The sequence below is a fragment of the Ictalurus furcatus genome, chromosome 7, assembly GCF_023375685.1.
Source record: "Ictalurus furcatus strain D&B chromosome 7, Billie_1.0, whole genome shotgun sequence".
NCBI classification, from domain to species: domain Eukaryota; kingdom Metazoa; phylum Chordata; class Actinopteri; order Siluriformes; family Ictaluridae; genus Ictalurus; species Ictalurus furcatus.
In genome coordinates, this window is record NC_071261.1 from 15,572,431 (window position 1) to 15,594,458 (window position 22,028).

The window sequence follows — 22,028 nt, forward strand, 5'->3', positions numbered from 1 at the left end:
CTACTGACACAGTAGAAATCGTATCTTTTTCTACTTACATTAATATAGTAGGCATCAAATAAGCATGTAAGACAGAACTGATATTTTTTTTAAATTTAAGACTGTTGCACAGTGAAGTATAATTTGGAATATTGTGTCTCAAGGGTATCATTTTGTTTCCTCTTTATTCAATTCGTTGTAAAAGTGCTTTTACTTGAGTACATTTCTTTAGACCTCTTTCCACTAATCTGCTGGTTTATGAATATGCATCAGAATGGCACAAAGAGCAAAAGCGATGATGTCATCCAAAAATAGCCCCTACCAGGGGAGGAGATAAAATTGACTCGGAGCCGCCTATCATCGGAAAAGGGCACAGTTCTTCGTTTAATGCTTTAAAATAAAACTAATCCGAGAAAATGTGATTTTGTTTGGGGGAACAATAATGGCGCACTTGTACAGCTGTAATGTGAAGAAACAGTTCTGCAGAAATCACTTCTTTACATCTTCGTTACACGTAATACACAATCCATCCGCAGTCTTAACAACAGACAATGTGAACATCTAATGAAATGGACTTCACTGGATAAACCAGGCACTAAAATAAATGAATGCAAATGACTGCTGCAGCCCTGTTGTTACACTGACTAATGAAGGAGTGTGCTAATTCCTCAATTGCCCTTTCTGGCCAGTGCTCAAGATTAGACAGCTGTGTGACTTACACTATCCACTCTCAGACAACAAAGGAGTGTCTGCTCAATGTATACGTCACCTGCTCTGCTCAAGATTCTACGTATTACAATGAGGACAAACTCTACTGCTTTACATTCATACTGTACCTAAACACTGTAGGCTGACTATAGCGCCGCAATCATAGCTGTTGTATTCTGTTTAAACATTTATAGCCCGTCATCCTTTTGTTTCTGTTTGATACCTTATCTTTAATGACTGCACACTAATAACACCGAATAACCATTTAGACAATACCTTCATAATTATCCCTTCTATCATCTATCCCTCTCTCTCTTGCTCGTCACCAGCCAATAGTGAGTTTTTGCACCGTTTGCAGTGTTCCATCACCATAGCAACAGCTGACGTAGGTGAAAAAGTACGGAAAAAGTTTTTTTTGAGGGTGCATGTGAGGAGAAGTGTACCGCTCTCTTTTTTTTTTATGCACCCCATCATGATTATTTGCGTCTCTCTACACCTTCACTCATTAGCACCTTCTATCTCATTTTCCTTTTTTTCAGCTCTGCGCTTCCAGTAGTCTGACATCATAGGTCACCTCACTCGCTCGTTTATTTTCCCCCAACAAACCAACTGTATTACTGCATTTTGTTACAAAAAAGTGCAACCTTTAGAGAGATTATAATCTTTGACCAAGATAACGGGACACTAAACCTCTCCACTCGAACCGGTTGCTAGAAAGAAATGCATATATTTTTTCTTACTCTCTCTGCAACAATTTTCCTCCAGTTATCTCCTTTTGTCTGCAGCTTTGGCCATTGCTTTTCCTCTATGACTTTCTCTCTCACTTTTTCCATCCCTCTATACACCTTCCCATCCCAGAGAAAAAGGAAAAATAGACCTCAATTCCTATGTCCTTTCACCATTTCATCTCTACCTCACATTCTCATTCCCCCTTTCCTCCCTGTATTACCATCACATACACGCACTCTCTTCTCTCGTCCCCGTTCTCTCTCGATCCTTCTTTCTCTTCGTCCCTTGCTTCTCTTTCTTTGTCCCTCTATCCACGCAGCCCAGCCGTTGCTATAGAAACAGAACTATTTGAAACGGGAGGGAATGAAAATTATTTTCCGGCAATTTCCCCTCGTTCCCCATTTTTTTGCTCTTCGCCGTTACCGTGTTCCTCTCCGCTTCGCACTCTCTCTCCTCGTCGATTTTAATGTCGCTTATTCACGTGAGCCACTGCAGAGGCTGTTGTTGCCATGGCCACTGCAGAAACCTTGACACAATATACACACAGTGTGGTCATGGCAACCTCAAGGGTCAGCATGGGAAAACTAAACGGCCAACGCCAAATGGACCGAGACATAAAGTATTAGATAATAACTTACAGATATCCGCCCAGAGCACTAAACAGCACGCGCTCCAAATAAATATCAAGAAGCAAAGATTGCCTGAGTGTATGTGTGTGCACATGTGTATATGTATGGACAAACATCCCTCATACCAAATGAAGTAAAGACACAAAACTGTGAATTTGTACAAAAGAAAAAACAATAATCTTTTTAAAGAAAGAAATCCCCTACACACATTTGTGGAATTCACCTCTGCATAAATACATGAGTAACTGTGGTGACTAAGTTTCTTGACCATGAATAACAAGCTGAAAGTCATTAAAGTCTCATTGAGCCAGACAACTTAGTGTCTCCAGGCATCTCTACAGTTTGCAACTGAGATCTTAAAATCAGTACAATGCACAATGTTCCATTAGTGGTTGATTGGTCAGCCATCTAACTGCATGATATTTTGGCTCACGGCGACCTCATTGGATGTGCAGTTACAATGCCTTTATTGTTGGCTGGCTAGCTGGCTCCAGGACTGCGCAACTTTTTCTGCCCCTGCAGGCTAGCTGATTGGACAGTTTGGTCTAGCAGCCCTCCCCGACTTGAAAAGTTCAGAGAATGAGAAATGACATCACCATCATCAGCCACATTCCATTGCGGTGGGGGTAGGGGGCTACCAATGGGAGAGGAGTCCAAAAATAAAAAAAAATCTAACAGACATACATGCACACACAGATACGTGTATGCACACACATGACAGAGGAGACTCTCAGCAAAGTGTCAGCAGAACAGTGTCTCTTCATTAAGTGCTGCTCTCTTTTAATGCATCTCTCTCCCGCTCGCTCTTACCCCTCGCCCTCCATGCTTCTCTCCTCTCCGTCTCCTCTTCAGTGACCCCTCCCCCTCAGCTCTGACTAAAGGAATGCAAGAAACACATCTGGAACTTATTAGAGACAAGGAAGGGGAAAAACGAACTGGGGGATGGAAAGAGAGAGAAGGGAAAAATGAGCAGACCGAGCAAGTGAGGAAGAGAGCAAGAATGAAAAGCAGACAGGGCGCCAGAACAAGACTTCTCTTTCCCAACTCTTTCTGGAAAAAGCAAATGAGTAGAAGAGGCAACAGAAATAGAGATTAAAAAACGTAATCAAAGAGAAAGAAAAAGACAGACAAAGGCTGATGGCGACCTGAATGAAGGACCAGCGGTTTGTATGAAGTGGCCATGGCATGTCAAAAAAGTTCAAACCGATTTCCATGGCTGAAAAAGAACATGTCTGAAAAAGGGGGAAGGGGTTCAAAGATTCTCACTCAAGCCTAGCCTTTGAACTTTTCTCCCCATGACATTCATTGCAAAAGAGAAGATCGAGAGACACAGAGAAAGGGGGCAAAACCATCCCCCATGTGAGAGCAGTCAGGCATGAGTAATAATGCCTTTCTCCTCCTATGGCCTAAACCACTCCCCTCCTCTCCTTCACATGCTCCCACAGTCACTCTTTTCATTCCCATCCCCCAGCTACCCCCGAAAAAAACTCATCTTTGTCAAATCGACCTCTCGACTTAGCCCACCTGTCTCCAGGGCCCCTTTTCTTAGAGCTGTACCTTTATATGCAGACAAACACACATGCATGGGCACACCCACTCACTGCTGGTGGCAGTGCATCAATGAGGATTTATTGCAAATGACTAAACTACTAACTTCAGGGTGAGCAGCACCCTCATAGTGCTGGTAAGAGAGAGACAAAAACACGGCTTTACCCATAATCCTACATAAATGTAAACATCATAGATATACATAGATATACATAGATATACATAGATATATATAAAGCTATATTTTGACATCTTTGTTAATTGTCCAAAAAGAGGAAGGACAAAATAAGACGAGTTAGTCATTCAATACGTCCATATTTATCACCAAAATCTGTGAGACAGACAAGTTGAGAATTGATCTGGCAATCATGAAGGGCAAGGACTTGGCCAAGGTTTAAGCTCGGGAAAGGTGGGATGGACAGATGACACAGTGCCTCAAAAAATAGTGTCCAGAGACTGGAATGAGTGTGATTTATTTTCATGAGCAGCTGTGTAGGATTACACCACATGAAATAAAACTAGGAGCAAGTTCTACAAACAAATATAACAGTCCCTTTGTGAAATACTCTGTAAGACACATAATATCCAAGTGCTACCACAGAGTCTATTGTTATACAAATTCTTAGTTCCCATAGAGGTGAACACTAACCATGTAGAACTGGCTACTGCAATATTCAACATGATGGCAAGAAAGACTCCAGGAATAGAAATTACACCAACATGATTACACCCAGACAAACATAAAATGACAATTTATAACAGTTTGTAAGTGCCAGTTTATTTTTGCACTATGGGAACTGATTTTGCATCTTTCCGAGTGGTGACAGGCACAATCATATCTGTCATATCTGTCAAGTGTAATTATGAATAATTATAGTAATAATACAGATACAGGATTCGTGGGAAAGTTTACCTGTTAATGGAATTTCTATAGGGCTGAGATATGGTTATTTCATAATGTTCAAATGTTTGCATGGATGATCTGAATTTGATTCCAAATAACAGAGATCAATCCTGAGTTATTATCTGTATGGAGTTTCACATGTTCTCCTTGTATTCATGTGTTAACTGGGTTAACTCTGGGTTAACTGGTTTACTCCCACCTCCCAAAAACGTGCCAGAATCTGGACTGTGCTAAACTGCCCCTAGTTCTGAATGAGTGTGTGAATGTGTGTGTGTGTGTGTGTGTGTGTGTGTGTGTGCATGGTGCCCTGTGATGGCATCCCATCCAGGGCGTATTCCTGCCTCGTTCCCCATGTTCCTGAAACACTGCCTAGGATAAAGCTCTTACTGAAGATGAATGAATAAATGAATGTTGTGTCTTAGGACAAAAGAGAATATTATACCCATACGAAGCAGCCGTAAAAAGAGATGAATGCTTACTGTATTATCATTATGCTTTATGGTTGTGGAATGGTTACGTGATAATCTCCAGCCCTTTAATCATATAAAGTTCTATTGTTGTGAAGTGGGGGAAAAAACAGGGAATATGTATTCTTGAGCATCTCTCTTACTGGAAGTAATGCAGAGGAAATTGTTTCTGAATGAATAGTAGGTAAAGCTTTATTGATTAGTTTCTGGTGGGCTCGATCCTGAGCTTTTAAGAGGATTTGACCTGATTTTACTTAGAAGAATGGATTACATCATCTGCAATACCTCACTGGGACTAGCTAAATCACGCCCCTCACCTATGATGGAGGGCCCTGTTGTACCTGCTCTCTCTCTCTCTCTCTCTCTCTCTCTCTCTCTCTCTCTCTCCCCACTAAAGTAGACTGGAGCCCACATCAGTCCTCTGGACAAACAGTACACTAGGTAGTGGAGTTATGTAGGGCGTAGGGAGGTGCTTGGGATTCATCCAATGGGCTGAATGCGTCTCCGCAAAGACGAGACATAGTACCGTACTAAATAGTATGTCAAAACATTACGCAGCCATATCCGTATTTAGTACTGTAATATGTGGTTGAAGATGTGCTTGAACAGGTCATGGTTTTACATTCGAGCCTAGCAACTCGTTTGAAGGGTTGTGGTTTGGGGAGGGGGAAGAACCCTATCTTGCCTTTGGGTTTAAAAGTTACAATCTGGGTCATGCCAACGTGTTGTCTTATCCATCAACCCCCTCCCCTCCCCTCCCCCACCAGCCAGGTAGCCTAAACCAAGGTAGGCTAATTTAACTGCAGGGCAATGACATCACGCACGTGACTGACACACGCGCGCGCGGGTGCGCGCACACACATTAAACCTCACACTCAATTAGTATGCTTGTGATGAAAGCATCATCTGAGGGGAAAAGCAACCCCATCATTGCCTCATCCTGCACCTCGCCTCATTACAGTTAATTCAAACACTGCACACTAAAGGTCATCATGTGTCTTATAGCTGTGTAGTATACACGGACAGCATTTACTAGAAGGGCAGACCTGTTCAAACGAAAAGCGGGTCAGGATGTTTCACACTGCAACTTGTACCTCTTCCACTTGAAGCATCCGCACACTAAAAAAGAATGTCTTGCTGATAAAGATAAATGAAGCCGTGTCGGTGATGAAGTTCAGGCTCTTACCCGTGTGAGAAGTGAGCGCCAGACTCAGGAGAAGCTGCAGAAGCCCCTGCATGGTTCAACCGAGCCGAGACGAATCCGCAAGCTCAAATCTCCGCATGAGGAGCGTCAGAAAATCCCCGCACGGCTCTGCCAATAACGCTTAATAGCAATCCTTTCCATGCGTGTTTGCTGAGTGTCGGTCTTTCTCTATCTTTCTCCTCGTCAAACTATTCGTTTCCTTCTTTTCCCCCCTTCTTGCTGCTCCTGCGTTGCGCTCCGTTTTCTCATTAGCGCCACATTCCTCGCATCTCTCTCTCTCTCTCTCTGTATCACTGGCGTCAGAAGCGGTGCCCCCTCCTCTTTCGTCTTTTCGTTTCTTTTACCCCGTCCTCCCTCTATACCTCCCTACCTCCCTCTCTATCCACGGCGACAATCCCAGTCTCCCAGCGGACCTGAACGAAAACAGGCTACTTTCTGGTGGAATAATTGCGCGCGCTGCTCAGAATCGCCTCGCGCATCTCTTGGCGTGCATACTAAAAAAATCGCAATACTAAACCTATTCAGTATGGATGCTGTTTGACACCCAGATTATTTATTCACTGTGGAAAGTAGTCAGATGTCGCCCGATTTCGAACAGACCAGCCACATAAACTAGTGATGTATAGGTTATATTGAAGAAATGTTTTTGAAGCTCACAAACTTGCCACTAAGGATTTATTATATAGGCTACTAGAAGACATGCACTCACAAATGGACACTAGCGCTTTAATAGTTTGTCTCCCTAAGACTGGGAGCAGTTCCTCTGGATAAGTAATTGCATTGCGTCCTCTGGTGGAAAAACGTACACCGAACACATCAGAGCAATATAGTGAAAATGTTTAGACATGTTTCAGTATTGCAGAGTCCAGATTTAAACAGAAATAGTCTTAATAAATAAAACAGACAAACAGCCCATTCTGTTAGGAAAAATGAAGGAGAGCTACGTTTTAGCAGGACAGTAAGTATCTGAGGGATAGTGAGTAACCCACCCAAAGATGGTAGCCAGAGGTGGAGCATTAGACGGAGGTGGAGCGGTAGGCGGAGGTGGAGCATTAGACGGAGGTGGAGCAGTAGACGGAGGTGGAGCATTAGGCGCAGGTGGAGCGGTAGGCGGAGGTGGAGCATTAGACGGAGGTGTAGCGGTAGGTGGAGGTGGATCATTAGGCGGAGGTGGAGCGGTAGGCGGAGGTGGAGCGGTAGGCGGAGGTGAAGCATTAGATGTAGGTGGAGCGGTAGGTGGAGGTGGAGCATTAGATGTAGTTGGAGCGGTAGGTGGAGGTGGAGCATTAGGCAGAGGTGGAGCAGTAGGCAGAAGTGGAGTATTAGGTGGAGGTGGAACAGTAGACGGAGGTGGAGCATTAGGCGCAGGTGGAGCGGTAGGCGGAGGTGGAGCAGTAGGCAGAAGTGGAGTATTAGGTGGAGGTGGAACAGTAGACGGAGGTGGAGCATTAGGCGCAGGTGGAGCGGTAGGCGGAGGTGGAGCATTAGACGGAGGTGTAGCGGTAGGTGGAGGTGGATCATTAGGCGGAGGTGGAGCGGTAGGCGGAGGTGGAGCGGTAGGCGGAGGTGAAGCATTAGATGTAGGTGGAGCGGTAGGTGGAGGTGGAGCATTAGATGTAGTTGGAGCGGTAGGTGGAGGTGGAGCATTAGGCAGAGGTGGAGCAGTAGGCAGAAGTGGAGTATTAGGTGGAGGTGGAACTGTAGGCGGAGGTGGAGCATTAGCTGGAGGTGGAGCATTAGATGGAGGTGGAGCATTAGCCGGAGGTGGAGCATTAGACGGAGGTGGAGCGGTAGGTGGAGGTGGATCATTAGATGTAGGTGGAGCGGTAGGTGGAGGTGGAGCATTAGGCAGAGGTGGAGCAGTAGGCAGAAGTGAAGTACTAGGTGGAGGTGGAACTGTAGGCGGAGGTGGAGCATTAGGCAGAGGTGGAGCAGTAGGCGGAGGTGGAGCATTAGGCGGAGGTGGAGCGGTAGGCGGAGGTGGAGCATTAGGCGGAGGTGGAGCGGTAGGCGGAGGTGGAGCATTAGATGTAGTTGGAGCGGTAGGTGGAGGTGGAGCAGTAGGCAGAAGTGGAGTATTAGGTGGAGGTGGAACTGTAGGCGGAGGTGGAGCATTAGGTGGAGGTGGAGCGGTAGGCGGAGGTGGAGCATTAGATGGAGGTGGAGCGGTAAGTGGAGGTGGAGCATTAGGCGGAGGTGGAGCATTAGACGGAGGTGTAGCGGTAGGTGGAGGTGGAGCATTAGGTAGAGGTGTAGCGGTAGGTGGAGGTGGAGCATTAGATGTAGATGGAGCGGTAGGTGGAGGTGGAGCATTAGGCAGAGGTGGAGCGGTGGGCGGAGGTGGAGCATTAGACGGAGGTGGAGCGGTAGGTGGAGGTGGAGCATTAGACGGAGGTGGAGCAGTAGGTGGAGGTGGAGCATTAGGCAGAGGTGTAGCGGTAGGTGGAGGTGGAGCATTAGATGTAGATGGAGCGGTAGGTGGAGGTGGAGCATTAGGCAGAGGTGGAGCAGTAGGCAGAAGTGGAGTATTAGGTGGAGGTGAACTGTAGGCGGAGGTGGAGCGGTATTACTTCAAGAGTATCAAATTACTTCAAGAGCCGAACATTTCCATGTATACTACATGCTATTGTAAACGTGGCGAATGCGGCAGCATGCAAGTTGTTTTTAATTCATTATGATAAAAGTGTAACTCGATTGCTGCCGCATTTCTGACAAAGACATTTAATTTGTTTTTATCCAAAAGCATTCAATGACTGTAGCATAGTTTAGCATGACCTCATGTGCTTATTTAAGTATTAGTTACCAGTGAGTATTAGTTATTTATTTAATTACACTTTTTTAATGCTTTTAGGTTTTATGGTAAATTTTGGGGAAATACATCTAAGCGAAATGAAATCTAAGTCCAAGTCCAACTCTCTAACGTGTCAAGCATTCATATCTTTGATCTTATGATAGCTAGCACGTTCATCCATATAATACAAACATAAAATTTACAACATCAACATAACTGAACATGAATTCAAGATGATTACCTTCTTGATTCTCACTGTTTTGGTTGGTAAAATAATATAGGCTAAATATTTAGTAATATTATCATCTCCCAGGTCTTCACAGAACTTAGTATTTCATGCATCCTACTCATGCCCCAAAGGAATGTCCAGGAAATGCTCAAATGCCTAAAAGTCACTGAGATTGAGACTGTTTTCCCTTCTCTTTTTCAACTTCTAAAAATATATGCTGCATGATCTGCCTCCATATCTACAGTTGAACAGTCATTTTCAAAGTTAAAAATTGTGAAATCCAGACTCTGAAGTCTATGTAATGAAGAGAGGCTCTCTGACCTACCGCTACTCTCAATTGAGTGTGACATTCCAATTAACAATGAGGAAGTCATTCAAATGTTTAAAAACACAACAGACAGACAAGTACTGCTATAAATACAGGTGATTTATTTCATACACGTACTAAAATACTGTAAAAAATGCATTTGGTTATGTACATTAAAGTAATAATTTTTTTTTAATTTTAATTTATTAGTTTTTAAATGCCTATTTTGTCCTTCCGCCCCTGCCCCAGCAGAGGTCTGGGCACACCACTGATATTGTACAAATATATATGGTCATACCAATAAAGCTTGTTGAATTGAATTGAAATATGTGTGAACATATTCTTCTTATTCTTATTATTATTGTTGTTGTTGTTTTTGTTGTTATTGTTGATGATGATGATGATCCTGATGCACAGAAATACAGTCCTAATTTGCACCTTTAATATGTTTCTTTCACCTGGACATAGAGAATGATTTACGGTCAGCTTCATAAATGGATCTTAATTAGTTTACGGAATAAAGCTTAAAAGATACACCACATGCACGTTTCTAGGTAAAAGATACATACTAAATGTTCATAATGAGTACCCTTGAGGATACCACCCGAGTGACAATGAGAGGTATACCTTTATATTATATTTTCTAATACATGTAGTACCTTTTTTTTTTTCTTGATAGTGTATCCCTACACAGAGTAATTATTGAGAAATATTTTGACCTGTTCAGTGGATACGACTCAGGTCATTCCCACATTAACAGATAAGTTTATCACTTCAAGTAACCCAGATCGTGTTGTTCTCATCTGCTTCATGAAAGATTCAGCCTACACCATCTAAGCTGATGCTGATTCCGTTTCATCATCATGTGATGATGATGATGACCAAAAGAAAGCCACTCCCAATCATAGCGTCTGTGCTACTACATCTCTGCCGGGACTCGAACCCGGAGCCTCTGGATTAGAAGTCCAGCGCGCTATTCCATTGCGCCACAGAGACGAAGCCGGTAAAACGACAGCAGACCCGCTTTAGATACACACAACACCCTCTGTCTCTTCCATCAGCATCCTGCAGCATCAGGACCGCATTGGAGGCGCGTTAGGCCATTGTGGCCAGCAGAGGGCGCTGCAGCTGCACCAGACTGCTCTGTGCTCAAGCGGTCTGGAATTTTCTAAACCTGTACACGCTTCATGTGCTACTCTGTATCTGTAATGTCCCACGCATGGGTGGCGAATTTACCTTAACTTTATACTATTCTATTACATTTTATTTGTTTAATCCTTTACGAGCAAGTCAGAGGTTGTGAGATTGTACACCATTACAGCATACATGTGTAAAAGGCAAACAGCACTAAATGTGCTGAATAGATGTTCAGTCTTTATGATTACAGCTGAAGTTCTTAGGTAGAAATCTACAGTACTAAAATTATAAATTAAATTAAGAGCGAGAATTTTGGGTAAGTAAATCTCTAGAATATCCATATGGGACCATCCACACCAGCAGAAGGTGAGTCACGTGCAGAAGCAGAGCATTAGGATAAACTCTTCTATTAGTAATCGTATAGTTCCACTTACTACTCTCTAATATTTAATGTAGTAGTGTGTACAGTAGTTTTGGATATAGCCACAGACTCCAAGCCCTCTTAATGGAAATATTGGTAAAATGCAGTCAAATAAATGTACTCATAGATTTTATTTGATGATTATGATTATTAGGATTATGGTAGTGGATGTGAAGATAATATGTACTGATAGTAATAATAGTAAAATCCTCAAAATTGAAATAAATTATATTTTATTTAGATATGTTGAACACAGCAACAAACATGTTACTCTATATTCTTAAGTGGCACTCATACTGCAGTGGAGTACAAATTTTAGCATGGGTTTGCACAGAACATATGATAGAAAAAAGGAAAATGTACATCTGCTTTGCAATTCATCTATAAAAACACAATAAATAACAAAAATACATGTAAAGAAAAAGAGATGTGTCAACATACTGGTTACAAAATCTGAGTGGCCCAAGTAACCTGATGCTATTTGGTTATAATCTGACTGAAGAATCTATCAAGAATTTATTTAGGATTTATTTCGGAATCAGATTGACACTAGCTAAAATGTTATCTACTTATTATGGATTACCACTAGACAGAAAGTGCTATTCAGCTAAACAAACACTTTCAAATGGTGTAACTCTAGAAGATCCTTATGACTTGGTGTCCTGTCAGTGGATAAATTATCCTAAGTGGTAGTCTAGCCTATAATGACCAGATATATCTCAAAGAAACTCGGAGCGTTCATACTAGAGAGAAATTGAAGGCATCAGTGCCGGAGTGGCAAATTGGGAGAACCAGGACAATTCCTGGTGGGCCACGGGTTGGTGATGCAATAAATGTAATGTTGGCATTATAACTTAGAACTACTTGTTGCAGCGTAGGCTGCAGGCAGCTATGGACAGCAAAAACGAAAAGATGGAACGGAAAAAGCCAGATTAAAGAGGAGAAAAGCGTTAGCGAAAGAATATAAAAATGATTTCTATTATTTACATCACAATGGAAATAATATAAATGCAAATTATCTACAGAGAAAAGTTACAGTAGATGCTCTACTGCTTTAAATGATGAGAAGCTTACAGCTTGACAAGCTACAGTTTCTAGGTAGCTCACCTTTCCTTAATTTTCAAGCTACTTTCAGTTCAGTTAACGTCAAGGAATTTTATTATTGCTGGGATATTTATAAATGACTGATTTGATAGTGTCAAAGTTGTTATAGTACAGCCTAATCACAAAATTATTAAAATGGCCTATGTTCAGAAAGTCTGCTCTTTACGTTTATGTATGTTTTCTATTTTAACTTGACATGCATTAGACCAGTTTATTCATAGTTTACTATTTAAACTATTATAAGTTTATTTATATTTATTTTAGGCCTATTACTAAGCCTTTTTTCTTTGTACATACTTATTTAATTTGTGTTGTAGTTAGTGCTGACTGTCCAATATCTTTCAAAATAAATCATCAATAGAGTTTAAACTGTGTATTTGGCATTGTGGACATCCCAAGTGAATGTGTGGGCTGCATAAAGGGGCCACATTCTTGGGCTGCTCAGAGGACATTGCCGGGCTGAGAATCAATCCCACTCCCTCCCTGAAAGGCATATAAGGCTCTTGATGCTTATAATTTTGTTATCTGTGGACATGTTCCAGATGTAAAACCGAATTGTTACAGAACAAATTTAGCTAGCTGAACATATAGGTAACTGCTTACTTAAACCTAGCTATTTAGCCACATTTAGCCACAACCACATCTCAACCATCCTCTGTTGATTTAAAAGGTGTCTGATTCAATAGAATGAAGTAAAAACGGGTATGTTTATGAACACTTTTCCCATTCTAACACCCAACAGCAAAACAACAATAGAAAGAAAAATTCTGGTTTGCTGTCAATTTTTTTTCACATCAGAATGATATGTATTAATGATATGTATACAGGGGTTAAATATGAAAGGTAGGTGCTTTCTGCAAGAAGACATCAATCCAAAAACAACACAAAATCAACAGAAAAATACCTTAAAAGGTGCTTCTCTCATGACCCTCTCCTAGACCTGATTTGAATAAGGCAGTGGATCTGGAACTCATATGTCAAGAATTCTCACATTAGACAGTATATTTTGGCTGTACTTGGGTTACAGCTAGGGTAACAGTGTATTTGCAAAGCTGCATGGTTTTCCTCCTGTGCCAAGCGTCATCTGGAACATGTTGATCCTAAGTACACATATACACAGACTACAATTTTACAATGAACAAAATCAAACTATAGCTCCACTCAATAAGCTCAAATTCTTTCAGCTTTATTTTCAATGGGAATACAAATCTAGTATATCCTTTATAATTAATATTTATTCCACAAATTATATCTTATACTATTTTACAGTTTTTTATTACTTGTAATTAACAAAGAACATCTTCAAAAACTTCACAAAATGTCTTTCTATAAATTATCCTAAGGGAACGCAAATGTTTGCACTAACCTTTATGTTGTTTTACTGATTACAATCCGTGATGTAGGTGTGAAGTCTTTGGCTCCACATGGAGCTCTTCCACCACCTCTTCATTAGGCACATAGAGTTCTCCTACATTTAGCCTCTGTGGAAATGGAGGGACAAAGATGTTCATAAAATATGTATTTTACACTTTTTAAAAGAAAAAAAGAAAATAGTAACTCTTATGAAAACCATAATCCGTGCAATGGTGCTATGATGATTATCTGTCTCAAAAAAGTGCAATTACAGCAGATCACCTTTGTCATTTCTTTGTTACTGTCAAACATATCCTTGAAGAAATGTGATGGAGTGGGAACTTTGGGGAGAAACTTGTCCTTGTGTCTGTGGAGAAGGATAAGCTTTTTATTTTTATGCATTAACACTAGTCATGGGCTTGCAAACAAACACTGCATGCTGGAACGTAAGATTTTTAATTTTATTTAGACCTCTGGAAACTTCTGAAAATTGATAAGATAAACATTTTAATTTAAAAAGTAAATAGATGGAGTATGAACAATGATCATTACCTCCTAAACAGCACTATAGCAATGATAACACAAAAGCACAGAATTACAGGGATGGCAATCATAGCCACCTTAGATGGCAAATTTGGATCACCATTCTGACCTACAAAAAAAAAAAAGGGTTGGGGGTTCTTAATTTGTAGCAAAACTTATAAAGTCTAAAATAGGTATGTACATATTTTGGATAAATATTCACAGTAATAGAGTCATTAATATCTGGTAATTGTAATACAAGTTAAATTGTAGTGACTTGGTGTTTTGAGAGGTATAAAAGTGAATAAGGGTGTCATTTACCAAAATACACAGGTTCGCTTATGTCACTGTCACGTTCGACTTCCCCACAATATGTTGTGTCATATTTTGCCTGCACTTGAACAGTGTACTTGCAGGCAGCATCATATTGCACCTTGACGCTCCATTCGTCTTCTTCAGTTACATTCACAGTGATCTGTTCCTATTTAAATATACACAGAATACGATTTCTAGTGAAATATTTTTTAAAAAATTTTAAAATACAGACTATACTGTATGTTTGGGCAACACGTTCACTTCTTGTGATCAAATTTATATTGATAAATCTGGTATATTGTTTATAATTTTATCTAAATTCATTTTCATGAGAATATAAGGAATAAAAATAATTAGCTGCATATTCCAAACATTATGTAGTTGGGCATTGTGATGCCACCAGTAATAAGTCTCCTTATATATTTAAAATAAATTAATTAATTAAATTAAAATGGAACGCTACAGTGCAAAAATGATGCATATATATATAAAACACATCAGGTAATGTCAGAATGCATATAGGAAAATTCTCACCTCACTGCATTTTCTGTACTGAAACACATATTTCCAGCAATGAGACGCAGTTGACTCAGGGGCGCTTGCATTAAAAATGAGATAATTTCCTTTCTCAATGATTTCAAATGTGGGTGGTAGTCTTCTCACTGCAAAAATTATTGAAAAAGAAACAATAATAATAAAAAAAAAACAGAAAATTGGATATATTAGGATAAAGATGAGAGATAGATCTGCAAAAACATCTGCAACTAAAAAAAGGCAGAGGCTGCTAATATCTATAGAAAAATCCTCACAGTTATATAAAGGGAGTGTGATCCATAACCCTATTATTCAACTGCTTAACCCTGTACTGCACAATGTTTTTATTTTGAGCCCCCACATTATTTGATTTTTTATTATGACACTTAAAGTCCCTGAATAATGATTAAAAAACTTTCTTTTTCATTTAGATATTACATTTAATTTAGATATAAATATATTTTTGTGGAATGGCATGCAATTATGGTATTAAATCACATGAAATCACATGAAATATAAATAAAGGGAAATCACATAAAAAATGATTTACTGCAAAAACATTCCATTTTGTTACAAAGAATACTCAAAGAGCAGCTTAACAAAAGATCTGACTATGATTCAAAAGAGTATCCGGTACCCATTTATCCTCTGAGTCATTTCCTTCAAGCTCACCGTCCTCACTCTTTCCTGGAAATTCCTGTCACATATTGTTCTAAAGACATTTGTTCATTAGCTTATCTGTGGCATGGTGGCACAGTGGGTAGTGTGGCCACGTTGCATTTCCAGCATTTGAGGTTTGAACCTCAGCTTGGGTGACTGTGTGTGTGTCAGGTCAACTCTGTCCTTGAACTCCAATTCCCAGACCATACTGTGGCCTTCAGTACAAACATGGGCATGACACACTACAATCCCCAGCTCAACACACCACCATCACATTCATAGAGTCCAGAGTTCTTATCATGCACACTTGTTACCCATTACTCACACCTTAAAAAGGAACATTCACTCACACTGAATTTGTGAAGTAAATGTTCAGCAGTGCCTACTCTGACTTTACCAAGCCTTTTTTTGTACCTTGCAATTCAACAAATAACTACTTACAACTCTGTAAATCTGTAAATCTCTGATAAAGAAGGCTTTTGGGAAACGCTCACAAAACAGGCTCATACTGAACATAAGATAAGATAAGACAATACTATATGAATCCCCAGATGGAGAAATTAGGAACATACAACCTTTTTTAAGTCATTCACTATTCAGTAAGCTTCATAGTTATTGGGAAACCCATGTTTACCATGTTTGGTCATTTGAGATGTGTATCTGGAATCTCATTCACACCTAGAGGCAATTGTAGACAATCAACCTATCTGCATGTTTTGGGAGAGTGGGAGGAAACCGAAGAACCCAGGAAACTAGACGGAACTTTAGAGGTGTGAGACAGCAACATTACTGCGCTATAACCCACTGCACCACAAAACAGAGACATCAAACTCTAAAATTAGATGAACAAAGAGAGCTAAGCAAAAATTTCTGCATGCTCAGTAGTATGCAGTATGAGTAGGCACAGCAAGATGGCAGTGGTGGCTCAAGTGGAGGCCCTCATGTAGTATGGCATATAGAAGTGTAGATTGTACTCCTAGCACTGAAATTCTTCCCCTCAGTTGAGAGGTCACCATGTGTTAGACAATACAGCGGTGATCTCATATATCAAACACCAGGGAGGATTACGTTCACGTCCCCTCTTCAGGCAGGCTCAACTAATTCTTCTCTGGTGGAAAGGAACTTTTGTCAGTGAGTGCAATGTACATTCCAGGCAACCAGAATGTTGGGGCAGGCATCCCGTCGAGGCAGGGGCTGAGGCCCAGGGATTGGAGGCTCCATCCACAAGTGGGTGAGTCCATATGGTGGTGGCCGAGCAGAGGAGGACATGTTCACCTCCGAGGAGACAAAACGCTGCCTGCTGTGGTTTGCCCTCACTCCTCCCTCACCAAAAAAATGCTCAGGGCTGGACACCATGGTGCACATGTGGCCGAGGTCACGTCTGTACGAATTTCCCCCCGATCGCTCTACTCCCACAGGCTCTAGCAAGAGTTCACCAAGATTGTGCTATGTCTGCTGCTAGTAGCACCGAATTGGCCTGCTCAAATTTGGTTCTCTGAGATATCATCTCTGCTGGACAGCACCCTCTGGGAGATTCCCATTCGCAGGGATCTATTGTCTCAAGCCAGAGGGTGGATTTATCACCCTCGGCCGGAACTGTGGAAACTGTGATTCTGGCCCCTGAGGGGCACCAGCTCATAGATTTTGGCCTCTCAACTGCGGTTGTAGAGACCACACTAGAACACCAACCACAAGAAAATTTTAGGCACTCAACTGGCAACTTTTTTATCGTGGTGTGAGGAACACGTGTGAGACCCAATAAACTGTGCAATAGCTACAGCCCTGGAGTTCTTACAGGAATGTTTCTCAGTGGCGTTGGCTCCTTCTACAATTAGGGTCTATGTGGTCACCAATTCAACAAGCCACACTGCTATTGATGAAGCCTCTATGGGGCAACATCCTCTAACTTCGAGGTTTATGTGTGGCGTCAGACAGCTGAGTCCCATCTGCAGACCACGCATACCTTCCTGGGAACTTCTGTGGTCCAGGAAGGTCTCTCAGGCACCCCATTTGAGCCTTTAGAGTCAGCTTCAGAGAAGCTTCTGACCCTAAAGGTAGGCCTTTTGGCTGGCCCTGACATCTCTGTTGTTCCTTCCTGCCTTGACATTGCCCCTGGATTAGCCAAGGCCTCCCTATATCCTAGGCCGGATTACTCCTAAGTGTCTACGTCTGCTGCCCTGCCCTTACACCAGAATGCAAAAGATTGCACCTACTGTGTCCAGTGAAGGCTTTATCTAAGGGGTACCCTTAGAGAATTTGTGTGCTGCAGCAGGGTGGTCTACACATTTATTCGGTATTACAGTTTGGCCTTATTGGCCAGCTCAAACATGGTTCTCAGAGATAACATCTCTGCTGGATGGCACTCCCTGGGAGATTCCCATTCACAGGGATCTATTGTCTCAAGCCAGAGGGTTGATTTATCACCCTCGGCCGGAACTATGGAGATTGTGAGTCTGACCCCTGAGGGGTACCAGCTCATAGATTCCAGTGTCTCAACTTAGGTTGTAGAGAACATGTTAAATGCTAGGAAAAAAGCTGGAGTTCTTACAGGAACGTTTCTCTGCAAGGTTGGCTCCTCCTACAATTAGGATCTACGTGGCAGCCATTTTGGCCAGCCACACCACTATTTATGGAGTCAATAGGGGTGTGGCTGCACAATCCACACACATTCGTGTGTGGATTGTGCAAGTCAAATCACGAAAAGAAAGTCTGAAAATCCAAATGAATCGAACGGGATGAACTCAGAAAAGACGTCAATGAATGCACGTGTGCACCTGATCCACAAATGCACATCCTACTTGTTGCATGCATGAATTATAATGCATTAATACAAAATAGAACATTTGTCTATTTTAAATGTGTCAAATATGTCTCTATTTGTACAAACTGCTGCACATTCTTTTAATTCTGAATTTCGCAGACTCAAATTGTAAGGCATTTTTTGTGGATAGTGAAATGCATTTGCAACATTTATCAAGTTCATGGATAATTGTGCATGCCTTTGTTAATAATTTTGAGACTGATTTCATCGCATATAATAAAGCATGAAGCTTGTTGTTATGACATGCTGCTAAATGTAACTAGGGATGTCATGAGAACCGATACTTCGGTACCAAGTCAGTACCAACATTCTTAAAACGTGACGGTACTTGTTTTTCTGGAGTAACGTTGGAACCGGTTCTAATGGAGGTACCAAGGTTGCAATTCTTTCGGACCTGATGGGGGCAGCAAATACAAGCAAGTGTTTTAGTCGGTCCACAAGTGGTGAAGAACAACAACAACAACAACAAGCACACGAGAAAAACTACAGAAGTTTAGCTCCACCGCGACTCGTTGAGAGGAAATATGGTATGGAATATGGAAATACTTTGCATTCAAGGCGGATGACAACAAACATATTATTGAAGCTGTGAAGCCGGTGTGTAACCGATGCTATCATTCATTTCAAACAAAGCGAGGAAACACCTGGAATTTGGCGAAGCACCTGAAAGACGGTCCTATATTAAGTTTGTTTGAGGCAGCTGGCATTGTGGCCTTGAAACCAGCTAACGTTATGCTCCATGTAATGTTTGCGATAGCCAGTTATTTGCTAACGATGCTAACACATTGCAATGTTATAAACTACCTCCTAATGGGCCACCATGCATCGCCATTCAGCCTGTGTCCTGTCAGCTAAATGTAGCCTACTGTCACTAATAATTATACAAATGTTCATGCTTTTAATAAATCGTTTTGGCCTGCCACTATATCAGTGAATTTAAACTAATGGTTGCATTCAGAGTATAAGGTGTGTGTGTGTGTGTGCGCGCGCACGCGTGCGTCGGGGTGTGTGTGTGTGTGTGCGCGCGCGCGCACGCGCGATTAGGAGTGCCGCACCTCCACTGTAGCCTTCACTCATTGTCAGACAGTGTCTGATAACTAAAATCTCTCTCTCACTCTCTCTCTTTTTGCCAGTATCAGCCAGAGGAGGATGTCCTCCAGGAGAGATCTTAATTAAAAAAAATTTATTTTATTTTTATACCACACCGTTGTATCGACTTTGGTATCGAGTATCGTGTACTTTTGGTGGTATCAGTACTGACTACTAGATTTTTGGTATCGTGACATCCCTAAATGTAACTCTACTCTGTATTCTCTCTCTCTCTCTCTCTCTCTCTCTCTCTCTCTCAGCCTATATAACTGTAGGGGAGAGGCATCAAATAATTGAAACCCTGGAGGACACGATATAGTGGGATACAATAACAAAACAGGTTAATTTGTATTTTCATACACTTGTAATATAATAAAAGTTCTGCATATACCTCTATATCCCTTGTTTTCTTTGAAACCATTTTTTGATAGGAAACTAGATGAGGTGCTGATGACATGAAATAAAAATATTAAATGGCAAGATGTAATAGTGATATTTTTTAAAATTATATTTATGTTGCCATTGGTTTTTTAAGGTTAAAATATAACTTTAACTGCTCAGTGTTGAGTTTACAATTGCAATTTCAAATCTTTTTCAAATTTAATTACTTTCTGGATTCGGCCGAACTCGACTCGGATTCAGCCATTAAGGACTCGGACTTGAGTCCAACTCGGCCCCTTTTGGACTCAATTGGTTAAGGATTTGGTCTCGAGTCGAACTTCACAAAGGTGGGCTCGGACCCAACACTACGATTCAAACTAACGTTATGCTTATTTTAGATCCATTAGCACATCTGATGTGTATATGTATTATAAATATGTTAAATATACTAGGAGTTCAAGCCTCAGCATTGCCAAACTACCACTGTTGGGCCCTTGAGCAAGGGCCTTAACCCTCAACTGCTCAGTTGTATAAATGAGATAAATGTAAGTCGCTCTCGAAAAGGGCGTCTGCCAAAATGCCGTAAATATAAATATAATCATGACAATTATATAATCTTATTTAACAAATGGGCAAATCATGTCATTTTTCCTACCAATAGATGTTTTGGGTCAACTTTATGTTTGCTGATGACACACAATATGATATCACAATAATTTAGTGTTATATCTATCAAGCAGTTCCACTGTAAGGGTTAGTAACATAAAGTTATCAGTTTCAATTATCAGGCCAAAAATAAATGCTGTTTAGTTAAACTATCCCAATTTACCCAATGTCCCCATGTTCCTGAATTCACTCTGCGTTTATTATAAATGCTCCACTACTCTCAGCTTTTATGTGTCATATGCGTCAGAACTTCCTAAGAAAAAAATTATAACAGGAAAATCACTGACGTCACGCGCTTTCAGGAACACTCCAGGGTATCTTAGTCTACACTACTGAACTATTCTGACTCAGTACTGTACTAAATAGTATGTCTAAATAGCATTTGGGTGTCCTAATTCACACCACTGAGGAAAACAAGTTCCTGTCACTCTTTCACAGCTTCTTCGTTTTAATAAAGAACGATTCTCCTCACTTCAGGCTCTTATACTATTTTTGTGATATTAGAGCGTTTGTTTTTCATTTTCCGGGGTGTCATTAGGTTTTTTGGTTAAAAAGCAAAACAAGATGATAGCAACTCCCTTGGCTTCTAACACACTCTTTCTCTCGGACACTTCCAGGGAAAGAAGCTGTCATGTGAGCTGAAACACCAAATAAAGTTCAGGGCAAATAACTTGTTAAAGAAGTTTACTTGTTAAAAATGTTTACCTGGTTCGGTGGGAACTCCAGCGAACATGACGGAGAAACACATTAAGCATATTAAGTCGCCATTCCGGTATCCACACAACATGGTCGCGTTTCTGTTCTTGATAGGCTACTTAATACTAGTTACGCACTTAAAAATATTCTAATTCTTCGATAAACCCGAAACTTTCCCGAGGTTTTTTTTAGTAACGATGCATGTCTATTATACTCTGTATTATTCAGACGAGTCCACAGTTGGAAAGGAGACCGACGCGTTTCCAGGACGTGTTCAAAGTGAAAGCGTTACAGTACAAATCATCTGCATGGGAGGAGTAAAGGAGCTTATTCACTGGAGAAACATTTCGGAATTGGTGTTCAGTTTCATAAGAAGGAAGTCTGTGTATTCTCCCAAGTGTTTAACCTGTATATGGTGTATCTAAAATGCATTTAATCTGTAATAATTCCATTATTTAATTAGATAGTCTTCTAACTTGCCCCAAGGTGCATGCGCGCGTGTGCGAGTGTGTAAATAGCCAATACAAGTCAGAGAACACTGGATGGTGTGGAAGGAAATAAATAAACAAACTAAAACAATCATCCTATGTCTTAGCACAAATACGTGCTTTTTTGAACATCCTATTGCAATTTAGTCCTCCCTCCCTAACGTTCACTTTTCTGGGAAGGCTTTCCACTAGATTTTGGAACATGGCTGTGGGGATTTGTGTTCATTCTGCCTCAAGAGCTTTAGGGAGGTCAGGCACTGATGTGAGGCGAGGAGGTCTGGGGTGCAGTCGGTGTTCCTGTTCATCCCGAAGGTGTTCAGTAGGGTTGAGGTCAGGGCTTCATGGA

At 41.1% G+C, this 22,028-nt stretch overlaps 3 protein-coding genes and 1 non-coding gene across 10 annotated transcripts in view; all 4 read right to left on the bottom strand.

Annotated features, from left to right (window-relative positions):
- The window catches only part of kirrel1a (kirre like nephrin family adhesion molecule 1a), a 29,406-nt gene extending 22,837 nt beyond the window's left edge, over window positions 1-6,569 (bottom strand). Inside the window, exons 1-3 of one of the 7 annotated variants that reach the window (XM_053628877.1) lie at window positions 1,840-4,081; window positions 1,637-1,746; window positions 1,428-1,532 (exon numbers count right to left, since the gene is read on the bottom strand). In XM_053628877.1, the coding sequence (XP_053484852.1) occupies window position 1,428 (1 nt within the window). In that variant the 5' untranslated portion in view covers window positions 1,429-1,532; window positions 1,637-1,746; window positions 1,840-4,081. Of the gene's footprint in view, window positions 1-1,427; window positions 1,608-1,636; window positions 1,761-1,839; window positions 4,082-6,150 lie in introns of those variants that run through there. The other 6 variants (XM_053628876.1, XM_053628880.1, XM_053628882.1 and 3 more) reach the window with 6 other exon arrangements.
- Window positions 6,570-7,108: 539 nt separating this feature from the next.
- LOC128610696 (basic proline-rich protein-like) lies at window positions 7,109-9,961 on the bottom strand. Its single transcript, XM_053630113.1, has 2 exons — window positions 9,954-9,961; window positions 7,109-8,711 (listed from the first exon to the last, which is right to left on the bottom strand). Exons 1-2 carry the CDS (start codon window positions 9,959-9,961, stop codon window positions 7,109-7,111), a joined length of 1,611 nt encoding a protein of 536 aa, XP_053486088.1.
- Window positions 9,962-10,417: 456 nt separating this feature from the next.
- On the bottom strand, window positions 10,418-10,491 carry trnar-ucu (transfer RNA arginine (anticodon UCU)). Its single transcript has one exon. It is a non-coding gene; the product is annotated as a tRNA-Arg (tRNA).
- A 778-nt stretch (window positions 10,492-11,269) lies between these two features.
- Window positions 11,270-21,684, bottom strand: LOC128609944 (uncharacterized). The gene is made up of 7 exons (XM_053628884.1): window positions 21,204-21,684; window positions 14,882-15,009; window positions 14,354-14,513; window positions 14,063-14,162; window positions 13,793-13,877; window positions 13,524-13,638; window positions 11,270-13,257 (listed from the first exon to the last, which is right to left on the bottom strand). Exons 1-6 carry the CDS (start codon window positions 21,283-21,285, stop codon window positions 13,543-13,545), a joined length of 651 nt encoding a protein of 216 aa, XP_053484859.1. The 5' UTR covers window positions 21,286-21,684; the 3' UTR covers window positions 11,270-13,257; window positions 13,524-13,542.
- Window positions 21,685-22,028: the final 344 nt, after the last annotated feature.